The 14691-nt window shown below is 36.4% G+C and overlaps 1 protein-coding gene across 1 annotated transcript in view; it reads left to right on the forward strand.

The window, feature by feature from the left end:
* Positions 1 to 14691, forward strand: part of FMN2 (formin 2) — a 161391-nt gene that overhangs the window by 81520 nt on the left and 65180 nt on the right. The window contains exons 8-9 of the mRNA XM_075146530.1: positions 7289 to 7350; positions 14508 to 14599. Of these exons, the coding sequence (XP_075002631.1) occupies positions 7289 to 7350; positions 14508 to 14599 (154 nt within the window). The remainder of the gene's footprint in view (positions 1 to 7288; positions 7351 to 14507; positions 14600 to 14691) is intronic.

Raw genomic sequence — 14691 nt, forward strand, 5'->3', positions numbered from 1 at the left:
ATCGATACAATTTTATCGCTATATATTAGGGATACAACATTAGGAAATAGGAATGCTAAGGACAAATGTCTAAAATATTGAATTGTGTTTATAAGAGAAGAATCAGTACAAAAAGTGATACTAAAGATTCACTCTTTTTGATGAAGTCTCCTACTTCTGTTAATTCAAGTTATGCAAATGCATCTTCTTGCTTAATTGATTCTTATTTTGTAACTTCGCAGAAATGTGAGTGCATGTTCTTGAAGGTATTTAAAAATTTTAAGTCCTTTAAAAACAATTTGAAGCAACAGCTAAGCTTAATCCATGGCTTCTGCTTGGAAATTTTGTATACTGTTCTGGTTTCTTACACAAGCTTTAGATCAAGGTGAATTACTGCCACACTAAAACTGTGTGCAAGCAGTTCTAAGTGCTGTTTCTTGCCTCTGATCCATGCCGTATGTACTTGTGTTGAAGATCCAATCTCCATTGTTCTTTGTGCATTTAAAGTTTTCATCCTGAAAAGGTTAGAGTATTTGCTAATAGATAAACATATCACAAAGGTACTGAGGGCAAGCAGGTAGGTAATAATACAAAATTGTTTTCATTTATGCTAACTCTACCCAGTGCAGCCATCCCCTACCCACCCATTATCAACAGGGGTTTTTTTGTGTTTTTTTTGTTGGTTTTTTTTTTTTTTTTTTTTTTGCAAGTTGTGCAAGTCCAGATACTCCTGTTTAAAAATTCTTTTATTTCAGTTATTTCTTTAAAAATTATACAGTCGTGATCCATGTGTGTTTTGCTGCAGCTCCAATTAGCATAGGAATGTTTGGTTTTACCACTGTATTATCCATATTTATGTAAACATAATACTTGTTTCAGAGAGGTCCATTTGGGATTTAACTTTCTGCATTAGGAGATTCACGTTTCTATTATTTGAGATAAAGAAGAATCCCAAGAGAATACCATTAGTTGTCAAGTTGTTGGAAGTATCACAGACAAAAACATGACCTTGTGCAGTAGGCCTGTTAGATGAATGGTGCCAATAAGCTCACATTGGGGGGGGGGGGGGGAGGGCGAGGGGTGGCTGGGGGGCTGGGGGAAGGATAGCAATTTTTGAAGTTGTGGGTTTACTATGTAACCAATAAAAGACTGCAAATTTTGCAGTTTAGTTGATTTTTAAATATGAATATTAAGTTGGATTTAAATCTGGGTTTACTTTGCAAGTAGCTTGATTTTGCATCATACCATAATCTTTATAGCAGCAAAGGAAGCCACTGCACTTTGATCTTCTTTGTAGGCTCTCTTGGCTCTTTTGTTGATGGGAACGTTGAGGCAGATGCTTTTTCTTCTACTTCTGAATTGAGCAGTTCAACTGTCAGTCATTCCAAGGAACCTGATGAAATTGTCTATTCAGACTTTTTTTTCTGGTTTGCTTGTATTTGCATGTGTGGTGTTCTTGCATTTTCTTCCTAAGAAATCTGTCAGTGAAGGCTTCCATTCTGTATTCAGTGAACAAACAAACAAGTTTATTTGTTCTTTTTTTCTAATTTGTTGTCAGAAAAATTTCATAAGTTGACCAGGCTACATACTGTCTGACTTGTTTCATGTATCAGAATTTTCCATTGTGTAAGGTTTTGCCAGTATGTTAGTTTTCTAAAGATGTTGCGTTTTGACCAATAGAAGTTAACTACCAATCTGTTATTCTTGGAGAAGGTATTTTTTTTAATTAACTCAGAAATAATTGTTCAAGGAAGATCATACAATGTGATACATTTGACAGCTCACGTGCCTTTTTTTTCCTTCCAAATATCCTTTTTAGATATTTGAAAATGAATGTCTCATCAAATTTTCAAGTACAATTACTTGAAAACATTTTAGAAGGTTGAATGACTTTTATTGCTACAGTCCTGCCTCAAAATTATGTAGTATTTTTAAGACTCTATGTACAGCTTATGGTTTCTATATAATATAGATACAGGTTCTTAATAACAACAAAGTCCATTTTTGTTGTAAGACTGGTTGATGCCTTTTCTGTTTCTTTCACTCTTCAGCTTGGACTAATATTCCTGGGGTATAGATGGTTTAATTGTTAACATAGAGCAGAATTATCTGGGGACGGAAGTAAGGAAAAATGCCACGGAAGCTGTGAACTCTCAGTATCCTGTAATCTTGCATGTTAGAGTCGCACGATGGGCAGAACAGCTGTGAAACCCCCAAATCTGTGCCCCACACAGAACTGCGCGATAAGAGTACTGTGATTATCTGCTGTAGAAGTAGGAGGTCCTTCATTCAGTGAAGGAGAATCAGTCTGCCTTTGTAATTTGCTGAAGTGACTGTCGCTGCCATTTGACAGAGGAGATCTGAAGTCTTGCAAAAGCTCTTTGTGCTCTTCTGGAGAAAGAGAGCAGATGTGAAAGCAAAGAGGCAAAGATGCGCAGGAGGAAAAAAGGAGTGGCCTCTTGGAGTGATACTGCTTGGTTTTTGGAGAGTCATGGAGAAGTCAATTGTGGTAGAAATCAGCATGAAGAACTTGGGTGGGTGGTTTGCTTGTTTGTCTTCCTGAAGCATGGATTTGAGTATAGCAGGATTGGTTCAGAATTCCTTTTGCAAATTTGAGGTGGCTTTGCTTTAGTTACTTCTTTCTGAGGAGTTAGACTGTAATCCATTAGCAGTCAAGTAGGATTTGGAAATTGCTCAGTCATTTTTTGGGGAGACAGAAGTGCATCTAGGAGGTCTCAGGAAGAGGACAGTAACTTTTAGATGGAGTCCGGAGGCAGAAAAGCTTAGGAAGCGTGCTTGGAAAGGCCAAAGAAATGGAGCGTGATTTGAAACCTGTCCTGAGAAAAGGGAAGACATAAGACCAAGATTTGGACTGAATATTAGTCTTCTGAAAGTCATCCATAAGTGAGATTGTGCTAATGAGAGTCTTATGACATAGAAGTTGGATCCAAAGGATCAGGTTGATATTTCTTTTTCTTCTTCCTGAAATTCTACTCAGTGGCAAATTTTGAAATTTCGCCTTTTCATTTTAAAAGGAAATTCCAGAGTTTTGGACTTATAAACAGAATAGAATTTGCAAGCACTGGGTAGCTGTAGGAAGCTGGTTCTCTAACGATTTATGTAAGCAGTACTATTGGTGGATTTAGATTCATAGCCTCAGGCAAGTGTAGGTTTGCTGTGTATATAACCCATCAATTTTGTTTTAGTGGTAGCTGGTAGTTCACCAACTTCCTGCTGGTGTATTCTCATGCATTTTTTCTTCAGGATTATATTTGCTGGCAAAAACTTTGATCTCGTTGGTGGCTTGGTTACGTACCGTGTTCCCCTGAAGACACGTGGGTAGTGATTATTTATTGTGTTGGGTTTATTTTTTTTGTGTTTGTTTTTTCTATTGTGTCTGTGTTCTAAATTGGCTTCTATGTATATAGGAGAAGGACCATCTGTTATCAGAGTTCAAGTATGACTCTGAATATAGTTGTGCGCTTTACACTAATCTCACTTTTTTTAGCAGCAATATTATCCTCCTGTCAGGTGAAGTATCTTCTAAGGTGCCTAGCCAGACTTGCAAATTAATTGATATTACTAAGAATAGTAAGTCTTTGTTTCTCTGCATATATTTTACTGTCCTTTCAGTTTGAAACTAGTACCTAAGTTGGCTTTCTTATTGTGAGTTTGAGTAATTTATTTTTTGATTCAATTTATATTGTAGAAATACAGAATGGAATGGAATCTCTTCCATTCTGCTAAAGCTTCTATATTCTGCAGTTGCGTAAGAAAGATATAATTTCTGTCCCAAAGATACCAGTTTAAATTTCCACGTAGATTGTGACAAAAACAATGAGAATATCAGGAAAGTTTAAGACCTACAAGAGATTCCTGAAACCTTTATTTTGGCTACACATCCTTTGAAATCTCTTTCTCCTCCTCTGTCCTTTATAGTGTCAAGCAAACCTTTGCAATTGCTCTTCAACCCCTCTTTTTACTGGGTGGATTTTCTGTAACTATCTGTTGACCAGCGCTTGCTTAAAAAAGAAAAAAAAAAAGTCATTAGTTTGTGGTTCCTTTTATTTTTATCTGCATATTTGTGTGTGTGTATCTGAACATACTTGCTTAAAATTTGATTTAATCATATCTATATATGTGTGTATACACACACAATCATATATATGTACATTGAACAATTTTACAGTATTAGGGCTTGAAACTGGCGCTGGCTTGCTGGTTTTATTGGCAGCAGTGGCAATAGGAATGCAAGAAAATAGCAGAACTATGAAATCTTGAAGGTAAGAACTAAATGCCCGAGTCTGATGTCATTAAAAGAAAGTTGTTTCCATTAGAGTAAAAGCCAACAGATATTCTTCACTGCTGCCTTATGAATGTATCAGAAAGGCTGGATGATGTGGTGGCTATTAAAGATCGTTTTATAGTAGTCAAGACCAGGAAATGGCAATGTCAACATTGAAACAAAAAAATCACTTTCTAAAATAGTGACATGGGTGAAAATATCCAGTGACTGCAAGACTATTATAAACCCTTCTCCAGATGTTTGCATCAAAGTATACTGGAATTGTAGCATAGCTCAGAATATTTTCATACGAGGAAATTAATGTTTGTCTATATTTTTCATTGTTATTTTGCCACCACATATGGAATCCTTCAGTTAGGTATCTGTGTAGTCATGCTGATTGTAGGGAGGGGGCATGTTTAGCTAGTAAGTTTGGCTGCGTAAGGAAGCATCATTGTTTTTATCAGTTCAATAGATAATGGAATTATCTGTTGTCTAGATAATGGAATTAAATATGCAACAGTCGTGATTTATTTTGCCAAGTATCATGTTCTGCATGACAATGCTGCAGTACTGCCAAGGAACAGAAGCTCATCTCCTGATTCCTTGGAGTGGGGGGAGCAAACTTATGGTGAACATTGAAAAATCCTAGTGGGATGCTAGAGTGCTATTTATGAACATATACATCTTTAGACGAAATATATAGAAATATATTTGTCTTGGGGGGGGGGGGGGATTTGAAACATATATACTAGGATCTAATTTCTCCAAGTCCTTGTCTCAGACTGGTTTGTTTTAAGCAGCTCCCTGAAGTATGTACACTCTTCTGCATACCTGTTTTGTTGAAAGTACACAGACCTGGCACCATTGTGTTTGCCAGGCGTTTGCTTATCTCCTGCAAGCATTCAAACAAAAGTGTTCTATTGCTCCCTCAGTAATCTGTGGGTGATCTTAACATTGAGCAAAAGTCAGAGCAGGAACTTATGTCATATTTCTTAGTGCAGGAGTAGACAGTCTCTGGAAGGAAGGGGGGGGAGTGGGGGGGTGGAGCAGGGAGAAGACAGCCACAATTCAAAATAAATAGTTGAATGGTTGTGAGTGTGTTCATATATGAAAACATTGCGTAAGTGTAGGAATGCTGAAATTTAGGGATAATACAAACTGAGTTTCGTAATATATCCTGGTTTTAATAAAGCTGTTTGTATATAGGCTTTAACATATCTGTTTTCTTAAAGTAGAGCTCTCAAACCAATCTAGCTCCAGTTTCTATTTGCATGTTAATTTTAGTCTCCAGTTCTACGAGGCAAATGTGGTAATTTTTTAAACATGTAGATAGTCCTATTGGGCAACAGGGATTATTAAATACAATATATACTACAGTACCTTGTTGAGAGGGCATCTTTAAGTCTCTGTTGCAACAATTATTACACTCGGGGTGGGGGGGTGAGGAGGAGGGGAGGAGTTTCAAAATATCCCAAATAATTAGTAGCAGATTTTCACATGCGTCCCCCTCCCCCAAAACAAAACAAAAACCATGTTGCTTCCTGAACTCTTAACTGTTACATTGCCATTATCTTCCAGATTCTCTTGCTTTCTGGTAAGGGAAAAATGGAAAAAAAAAAAAAAATTTAATATTATTTCTGAAAATTAAAGAATTTCCAAATAATTTTTAGTTTCAGTCCTAAAAGTTAGCTTCGTGCCCTGCTTAGAGATACAGTGTAGCCTGCTTAGTTTAATCAAGATCAACACTTCTTCGTTTATAATTTTCTTATACTGTAACTAAAACTATGTCTCAGGCCTGGAAAGGGGAAACATGATGAGTCCCAGACTCAGAGTGGTATCTCTAACTGCTTTAGAGCAATCGGAAACACATGAGCTTGAATTATATTGTCTGTAGTCTTTAGATGTATACACAGAATTTCTCTGTGACAGTTAAGGACATGGATTTATAGGATGTAAAGTAACCTGGGTTTCTATCACTGATCAATGCTGCAATTTCTAGATTAATCTTGCCTAGGGAAGTAGTCTACTTGTTGTACAAGTGGACACACACACACAGAGCCCATTACAAGAAAGGGTACAAATTAATGAAGTGCAAAATAGGAAAAAGACGGGTATAGTGCGATAAAAATTATTCGTTACCGTCACATATATTCTAATGCGACATTCTAAATTTCTTTCAAGATTGAAATGGAAAGTTGGAACAGTCAGTGTGCCTGCAAAAAATATGTAAGAGGAAGACTGAAAAGTACTGTTTTTAAACTAATTCTTTGTATTAGCTGAGAATATTTCTTCACTAATTTGCACGAACATTTCCTATGCCTCAAGAAATGTTCCTAATACAAGTGGGGAGTCAGGATTGTGTTCCTAAAAGTGTGCCCCTCTTAATGATTTTTTTTTTTTTTTTTTGTCCGGGTTAGGTAGATGGAAATCACTCTCTCTGTGCTGTTGAACTGGCTTTTTGACACTGAAAAAACACAGTATGTGTGTGGCGCCAGAATTGGTTGGGAACAGGAAAGGCATATTTTGTATCTGTACTAAACGTGCCAGCTTAGTGCATAGAAGACTTGACCCTTGTCAGGTGTTTTGAAGTTAACTGGCTGACTTGTGGATTAATCAGTTTAAGACTGAAGCCAACCAGTGACAGGAATGAGCTTTGTTGTGTGAGTGTGTGTGTGTGGCTGTGGTGCAGATTTACAAATTTTTATAATGCTTTCAGTCGGACCGTGAAAGTCTGATGTAAAGCTTATCTCTGATCTCTGGCTATGGCCATACTCATGGGATCGTGTTTGTGTGTTTGAGGGGAGGGAGATGAATTCTTTAACACTTGACACCTGGCTCTACCAGGTTTCTAGCGCATAGTCTTAGGAACGGGACTGTTCAAGGCATTAATAAAGTTAAAACCCTTAAGCTGTATGACCAGTAGGTCATAAAAACTATTGCTGGGTATTGTGCTCAGTCTGTCTTTCACAGCTGGATTACCATCCTGACAACTAATTCTTTTTTCTTTTGTCTTTTTTATAGCTGTTGTGAACTTGGACAACTCTGTGGTTGACCTAGAGACCCTTCAAGCCCTGTATGAGAATGTGAGTAATCAGAGGAAGTCCATATAATGTAGGAATACTGTAAGTCCATGTGAAGGTATTTTTGGTTTGCATCAGTAATATTCAGAAAGCTTGTAGAACATGTCCTATTTTGAAGTGACTTTATTTTCCCCAAAGCAATGAAAATAATAAGCATTTTGTATAAATAATAAGCACTGCTCAGGAAGATAACGGTCAAATGGGAAACCTATTCTAACAACCCCCAAATCTTTATACCTCAAACACTTATCATACTTATGCCACAGCATTTCTGGCGTGGCCTGTGTTATTTTTATTTTACATTATTTTTACTCTGCTCCCTTATGCAACACAGCTATATCCCATCCCATATATTCTTTAAAATGTAAAAAATTGAAGTAATTTTATATATTACATACGCATGATTGTGAGAGATTGTGTTGTGGGAACTACAGAATAGCTACTGCCCTCATGATCAGTTTTTGCATAATTCCCTCTTTTATATTGCATAAGACTTTTTTATTTTGGTTTAAAAAAGTAGTCCTCCTGTGTAGCTAATCTACTAATAGGATACTTTTCAAATGCTTTCTTAATGTCATCTCTAATATACTTCAGAGTTCCAGTATGATGGATTACCTGCAAATTCGCAGTTCGTTGAGATTATTGAATGCTATTGTGTTCCTTTTGTCATTACCTTCACTAATTACAGCAAATATCTAGAAAATATTGTCCTTATTGAGGAAAATATGATATGTTAATCTCAGGCAAGTCTCAAAAAGTTGGAATGACTATAATATATTTCTCTGCTTTGAATAGAAGACAGATCAGCTCAACTTTATCACTATATTTGCTTGGGTACGAGACGGAGGAAAAAAAAAACAAAACAACCAAACAAAAACCAAACAAAGAACAAAAAAAAACCCCAGTTTATTTGGAGAGAGCTTCATAAGAGGACCTGAATTTTAATCCTGGATCCTCTGTTTGATAAAGCTGTGTCTTGAAAGAAGCATTTTTTAAATTGAATTTTATTTTCTGTTTTTACTTTCAGTCTTTAGTCAAAACACATCAGACCTTCCATTTGTTTCCCTTGGTAGCTTCACTAATTATAACAATATTGTTCAATAAAAACGTTTAAGCAATGGGTGGTACCAGAGAGCCTGGCATGTTTGACTCCTCCCTTATTTCTCAGCCTCATCCTGTGTTGTAAGTAGGGATAACTTTGCCTCATTCAGCTACTTTGTAGCCATTAACTTAGTTTTTAGTTCTTAGGGTTTATTTATTGGTTTGGGATTTTTTGCTGGATATTTAAATACCACTGTACTAGTTCTCAGCCTTTCTATTTGATCTCTATGGAACATATGGGAGCATTTGTTTTACAGTCTTCCCTCAGAATGTAATCATTTTTTCTGATTGCATATGTCTGGCATGGTGCTTTCCCTTCTTAAATGTGAATGAAATTTGGGCAGTTTCCAAACCTAAACACACCCTAATTTCAAAAGCCACAGTCCCGAGGGCTCAATTCCTGTTTACTGAGGAATTAAAGTCTTGTTAAACCACAAAGTTACTGTATACATCTTAGTGACAAACGAAGAAACCCATGCCCCACCAAAGACCCAAGCCCTCAATAATTTGTTTAATAGTATTAAGTGGTATTGCATCAAGTGAGAAGGGCTTTGTTACTGTAGCACTGTATGGTATAGTCACATAGTTCTTACACATGGTTGTGTAGTTTGCTTTTTAAAAAGTTGTGTGCTTTTTAAAAATATGTGTTGATAATCAGCTATGTATTAAGATCTCAACAATTTTAATAGGAGAGTCTTAATAGATAAAACTACATGTGGAACAGTTACTTTAATGTGCTTTAACAAACTCCCTAATAGCAATGCTTTCAGGTGGCAGTTATAATTAGAGAGGGAGAAGGTAGATAAAACTCAGTGGAGTTGTCAATATGCTGTAGGTAGGCCATATTGATTGTGATGAGAAATGTACTTATTTGCAAATAAGTGAATGTTTACTTTGAAAACAGGTAGCCTCTTAGCAGCTGAGATTGTAGCTAAAATATCACTGTTTGAAACAAGATAAGCCTGCTCCTGCTTATATCTTCATTAGACTGTGAAAATAACTGTATAAAAAATGGATTAAAAATTGTATCAAAGGATTATCTTTGATCTATGGATTTGCCCTTTTCAAATCTCTTTACATCACAAAATGAAACGTGTATACTTTATTAATTTGACTCCTGGTAAACTGTCCACCCTGTCTCTATCTTTAAAAGACTTAGGTCAATGCTTTCAAAAACCTCAAAATGTCATTTGCAAGAGCGAAAGGCACCCAGAAGTCTGAAGTGCATGCCTCCGCTCTGTCACTAAGCTTCAAACCTTCTCCTCAATTATTTCTTGTGATTTTTTTAAAAACTGGCAATTACAATGTGATGTCTTAACGTTTTTCTGCAAAGACTATAGATTGTACCTGACTTCTGATACATGACCCAGCTTCAAAGGAATATGATAGTTATTATTAACCTGGGTATCTCTATATATCGTTGTTGTTTCAGTTACTTTTGACAATATTCTTTAGACAAGTCACTTGCTGCTTTTGAAAGATGTAACATTAACTTTGAAAATCAAGTTGACCAAAAAAAATCCACCCAAAAATTAAAAAACCTACACACATTTAAACTGTTCTAAATGTAGAGCTAAGGTTCTGTTGCACGGAAAAAAAACTAACCAGAAAATGTAAGATTTGTGTTGTGAAATGGAAAAATGGACCTTATGAACTTTAGTAAGACCAAATATAGGGTAAGTTTATACTCTGGCAAAAGAGTTAAACTAAAGCAGTGTATTTTTTGCAGTGATTTCTGTCAGATTTATGCTGTCTGATTTGAGATATAGTTAATATCAAATTCTGGTATATTATACTATTTTGTTCCATGTTGCTATATAATTGCTAAAATTCAAGGAAATAAATAGCACTGACATCCAAAGAGGTGCTAATGCAATCAGATTAATGATTTTTATGAGAAGTATCTATTGAATGTGTTCTCTCTTGACAGAAATGTTGGAGGGTAATATAAAAGCTTTTTTTTTTTCTTATCCATCTGCAAATTAGAGAATAGATAAACATTAACCATAAAGCTAACTGGTAAAAATTCTGAGAAGTAATCTTCAATAATACCTGTGCAGAAGGCATCAGCCTTATTCCTTTTCTATCATAATTTAAAATACACATAAATCAGAATTCTGGATACCACAGCCAAAATTAATGACTTGAAACTCAGGTTTGATTCTGAACTTGTACCATATACTTGGACCTCCTGATTTTGGTGAAGAGCATAAACTGTATCTTGAGTTGCACTCAGGCCTACCCATGAGTGGATCATGCTTAGCCTTTGTAACTTTGCCAGTTGTTATTTCTTTGCATACACAATCTGAGAATAATGGCTTAAATAAGGAATAGTGAGTCTGCCTAACCTTTGCCCGTGGGATTTGGTGGAGAAACATTAACAGCTTGAACATGCATGTATATAATAGATTGCTGTGATAAGCACTCTAATACTTCACTATGTGTAGAAGGCCAGAAGAGAGAGTACTCTCGCTATTTATTCTAAAGAATTTGCAAATAACCATTTAGCTTTATGCTCCTTGCTAAAATATTTTCTCCTCTTTAACTGTTATGAAAAATTTTCAAGTGATTTCCTTTCAGTTTTGTCATGGCTTAACCCGGCAGGCAGCTAAACACCACATAGACTTTCTCTCACTCCCTCACAGTGGGATGGGGGAGAGAATCGGAAAAAAGGTAAAATCTGTGGGTTGAGATAAAGACAATTTAATAGGACAGAAAAGGGAGGGAAAACAATAATAATAATAATGATAAAAGAATATACAAACAAGTGATGCACAATGCAATTGCTCACCACCTGCTGCCCAATGCTCAGCCAGTTCCCGAGCAGTGGCCCCGCCCTCCCCCCAGGCCAACCTCCCCAGTTTTTTGTTCAGCGTGACGTCATATGGTATGGAATATCCCTTTGGCCAGTTTAGGTCAGCTGTCCTGGCTATGTCCCATCCCAGCTTCTGTGTACCTCAAGCCTCCGTGCTGGCAGGGCAGTATGACAAGCTGAAAAGTCCTTGACTCTGTGTAAGCACTGCTCAGCAACAACTAAAACATCAGTGTGTTATCAACATTATTCTCATCCTAAATCCAAAACACAGCACTATGCCAGCTACTAGGTGAAAATTAACTCTATCCCAGCTGAAACCAGGACAAGTTTAACAGAAGAGAATATACTTTACAGATTGGCCAGAAATAATAGAACTTAATTTAAAAACTGTTAGTACGAGAACTTGTTTACTTTTACAAAAAACTGATTTACAATTTACAAGTGTAAATTGAATACATGATTTTTTTGAAGTGTAAGTTGAAGAAATAAAATAGATCTTCCTACAAAGTCATGTCATTTGCATACCTAGACCTCCGTGTCTCTGACGACACGACCACTGGAGCACTGTTACCTCTTTTGGCATCGTTTGATTTCTAAAATCTGTAGATTTCATCCATTGCCAAGGGAGGTTTTACTGATTTGAAAAGAAATGGAAGCTTTCTTTTTTCTTTCAACTCTCCATTGGGTAAGAATGTTCTAGATGAAGTGAAGACATGTCCCATTTACACCTGCTCCCTAACACAAAACCAAAAGTCTTTCTCCTCAACAGCACCTGCAATACTTAAGTGGAAACTTCTGCAGTTAGTTGGATCTTTCCTAGTCCTCACCCCATGTCTGCATGAATCTTTGATTGAAAATTGATACAATTTTCTGATCTTAGTATCTTGAAAATTTCCTTCTCCTCAGGATAGGATTATATAGGCAAAGTTTACTACTGTAATTATATTCGTATGTCCTATGCCTGCCTTGACAGAAACTTTACGTAGAAAAGTTCATCTGCCCTTTGGAGGATGAATCCCCAAGTTTGTTTCTCAAACTGAAGTGATACTGGGGTAGGGAATTCAGTAAGCTAGGTGTTATGGCTGGGCTACTGCCAGTATACTAAAATTAAAAACTGGTAAAATTAGTCTCAGCCTAGCCCTTGTTAACTGAGAAAGGCATGATACAGTATACACAGATAGATCAAGGAAGGATCAAGTAAGTCAAGGGAAGTGATTATTCTCCTCTTCTCAGCACTGGTGAGACCACATCTAGGGTGCTGTGTCCAGTTCTGGCCTCCCGAGTGCAAGAGACATGGACATATTGGAGCGAGTCTAGTGAAGGGCCACGATGATGATTAAAGGCTTGGAGAATGTGTCATACAAGGAGAGGCTGAGAGAGCTGGGGTTGTTCAGCCTGGAGAAGAGAAAGCTCAGGGGGACCTTATCAGTATGTACAAATACCTAATTGGGGAGGGGGAGGAAAGAACACAGAGCTAGACTCAGTGATGCCCAGTGTAAAGACAAGAGGTAGCGGGCCTCTTGAAATTGATATACTGGAAATTCCATTTAAAAATAGAAACACCTTTTTTTACTGCAAGGATGTCCAAACACTGGAACGGGCTGCCTAGAGAGGTCGTGAGGTCTCCATCCTTGGAGATATTCAAAACCTGGCTGGACACGATATTGAGCAACCTGCTCTAGCCGCCTCTGCTTTGTGCCAGAGGGTTCGACTAGACAATCTCCAGAGGTCCCTTTAAACCTCAACTATTCTATTAATCTGTGATACAGGTACTACCAACATTATAATTTCTTAGTGTCGAGAACAAAGTTTGTTGCTGGTGGAAAAAAAAAAAAAAGTAGTTGTTTGCAATATTTCCTATCTGTTGGAGTATTTAATAGATAAGGTCAGACTAATTTAGAGAAGATGACCCTTGAAGAACATCCACAGAAATGCTGGCTAAATATTAGGATGTGTAGTATTCAAGACAGATGGTCTTGCAGTCATTTCCAGACTTCTTGAAGTAATTGGAGAAACTCTGAAGTGCTTTTGCTCTGAGTGACTCTTCATCTTTCTGTTTCATGTCAGTATTTTCTCCCTTTTCACGTGGAAAGATGTTCAACAACCTCAGAAGAACTGTCCAAACCTGACTTTCTGGTTTCAGATTGCTGATGGAACTGTGACAGTATGATTTGAGATAGTTCCATACCTCTTCTGCTAATCATGCAAAAGCATGCAAGAAAGAATGCAGATGCAGCCTATCTTTTGCTTTGCTATTATTTAAGTAGTTAGAATATAATTTTCCACTGTTGTCTTCAAGTTCTGTGGTGGAGTAAGTTAAAAAATGTGTATAATGTTTTCTTAAAGGAATAAAGGTAGATATATTTACTTCTTTTTTCACTCTTGCACAGATTCATGTTTTGAATCTATTTTGAAAACCACCATGGATGTCAAAAGAAGGGTCAGAAGGAGAAATTTCCATTCCACTTTTATTCCTTTCTATGCCATTCCATTTTCCAGTACTACAGTTGGAAAAAATAATTTCACTGTAGCATGGAGCACAGAAAGAAGTGAGGCTCTGTTTCTTTTGATTGGAATATTGAAGAAAAGACCACACAGTGTGCCACAGGGTTCTCCAAGAAACAAGGCAGTTTACATGTAATTGTTTTGGCTTATTAAGATAAAAATGAAAATCATTTTACTCCAAAGAGGTATGCAGTAGTTCTTATATATTATGGTATGTATGATAGTTCCATTATAAACCAACTATTTTTTGTTGTTCCATAGTGTTTTCCAAATACCAAATAAAATTTAAATTGCAGTAAACAATACAAACCTATTTTAATTTACTTTAAAAAAAGATATTATTTATATATATTTTTAAAGATCAGATTGCATTCAAATGCAACCCAACAGATTTGGAAAGAAATACAGCTCAAGAAGAGAGTTCTTTGGTCCAAAGACTTTATAAACAGCCAAAGAAAAGGGATTGGGCATGAAGATTATTGTCTCAGTGCATGGTTGAATGAATAAATCCTTTGCAGATTAGTAGTAGTCAATAATATTATTTGGAAGATGTTATGTTTTCCATCAGATGTATTTATACTTAAAATCACTCTATGGACTAAGTAGTTTTACCATTAGCAGATGCTAGAAGAAAAAGAAAAATCTACGAGCATGATTTGTTACAAGGGCATCTTTATCTGTGTTGTTTGACTAGTTTTTTAATTAACACTTTTTAATTACTTCATTTCCTTTATTCCAGAGAGCACAGTCAGATGAATTAGAAAAAATAGAAAAGCATAGCAAGGCATCCAAGGAAAAAGAAAATGCCAAGTCTTTGGATAAGCCGGAACAGTAAGAACATACTTATGAAAGAACAGTTTTGCTTGCTTCAGAAAACTTTCCCTACTATAGTAAACTTTCTAGACATGTTATAAAAGAAAAAA

Source organism: Calonectris borealis, chromosome 3 (assembly GCF_964195595.1).
Source record: "Calonectris borealis chromosome 3, bCalBor7.hap1.2, whole genome shotgun sequence".
NCBI lineage: Eukaryota > Metazoa > Chordata > Aves > Procellariiformes > Procellariidae > Calonectris > Calonectris borealis.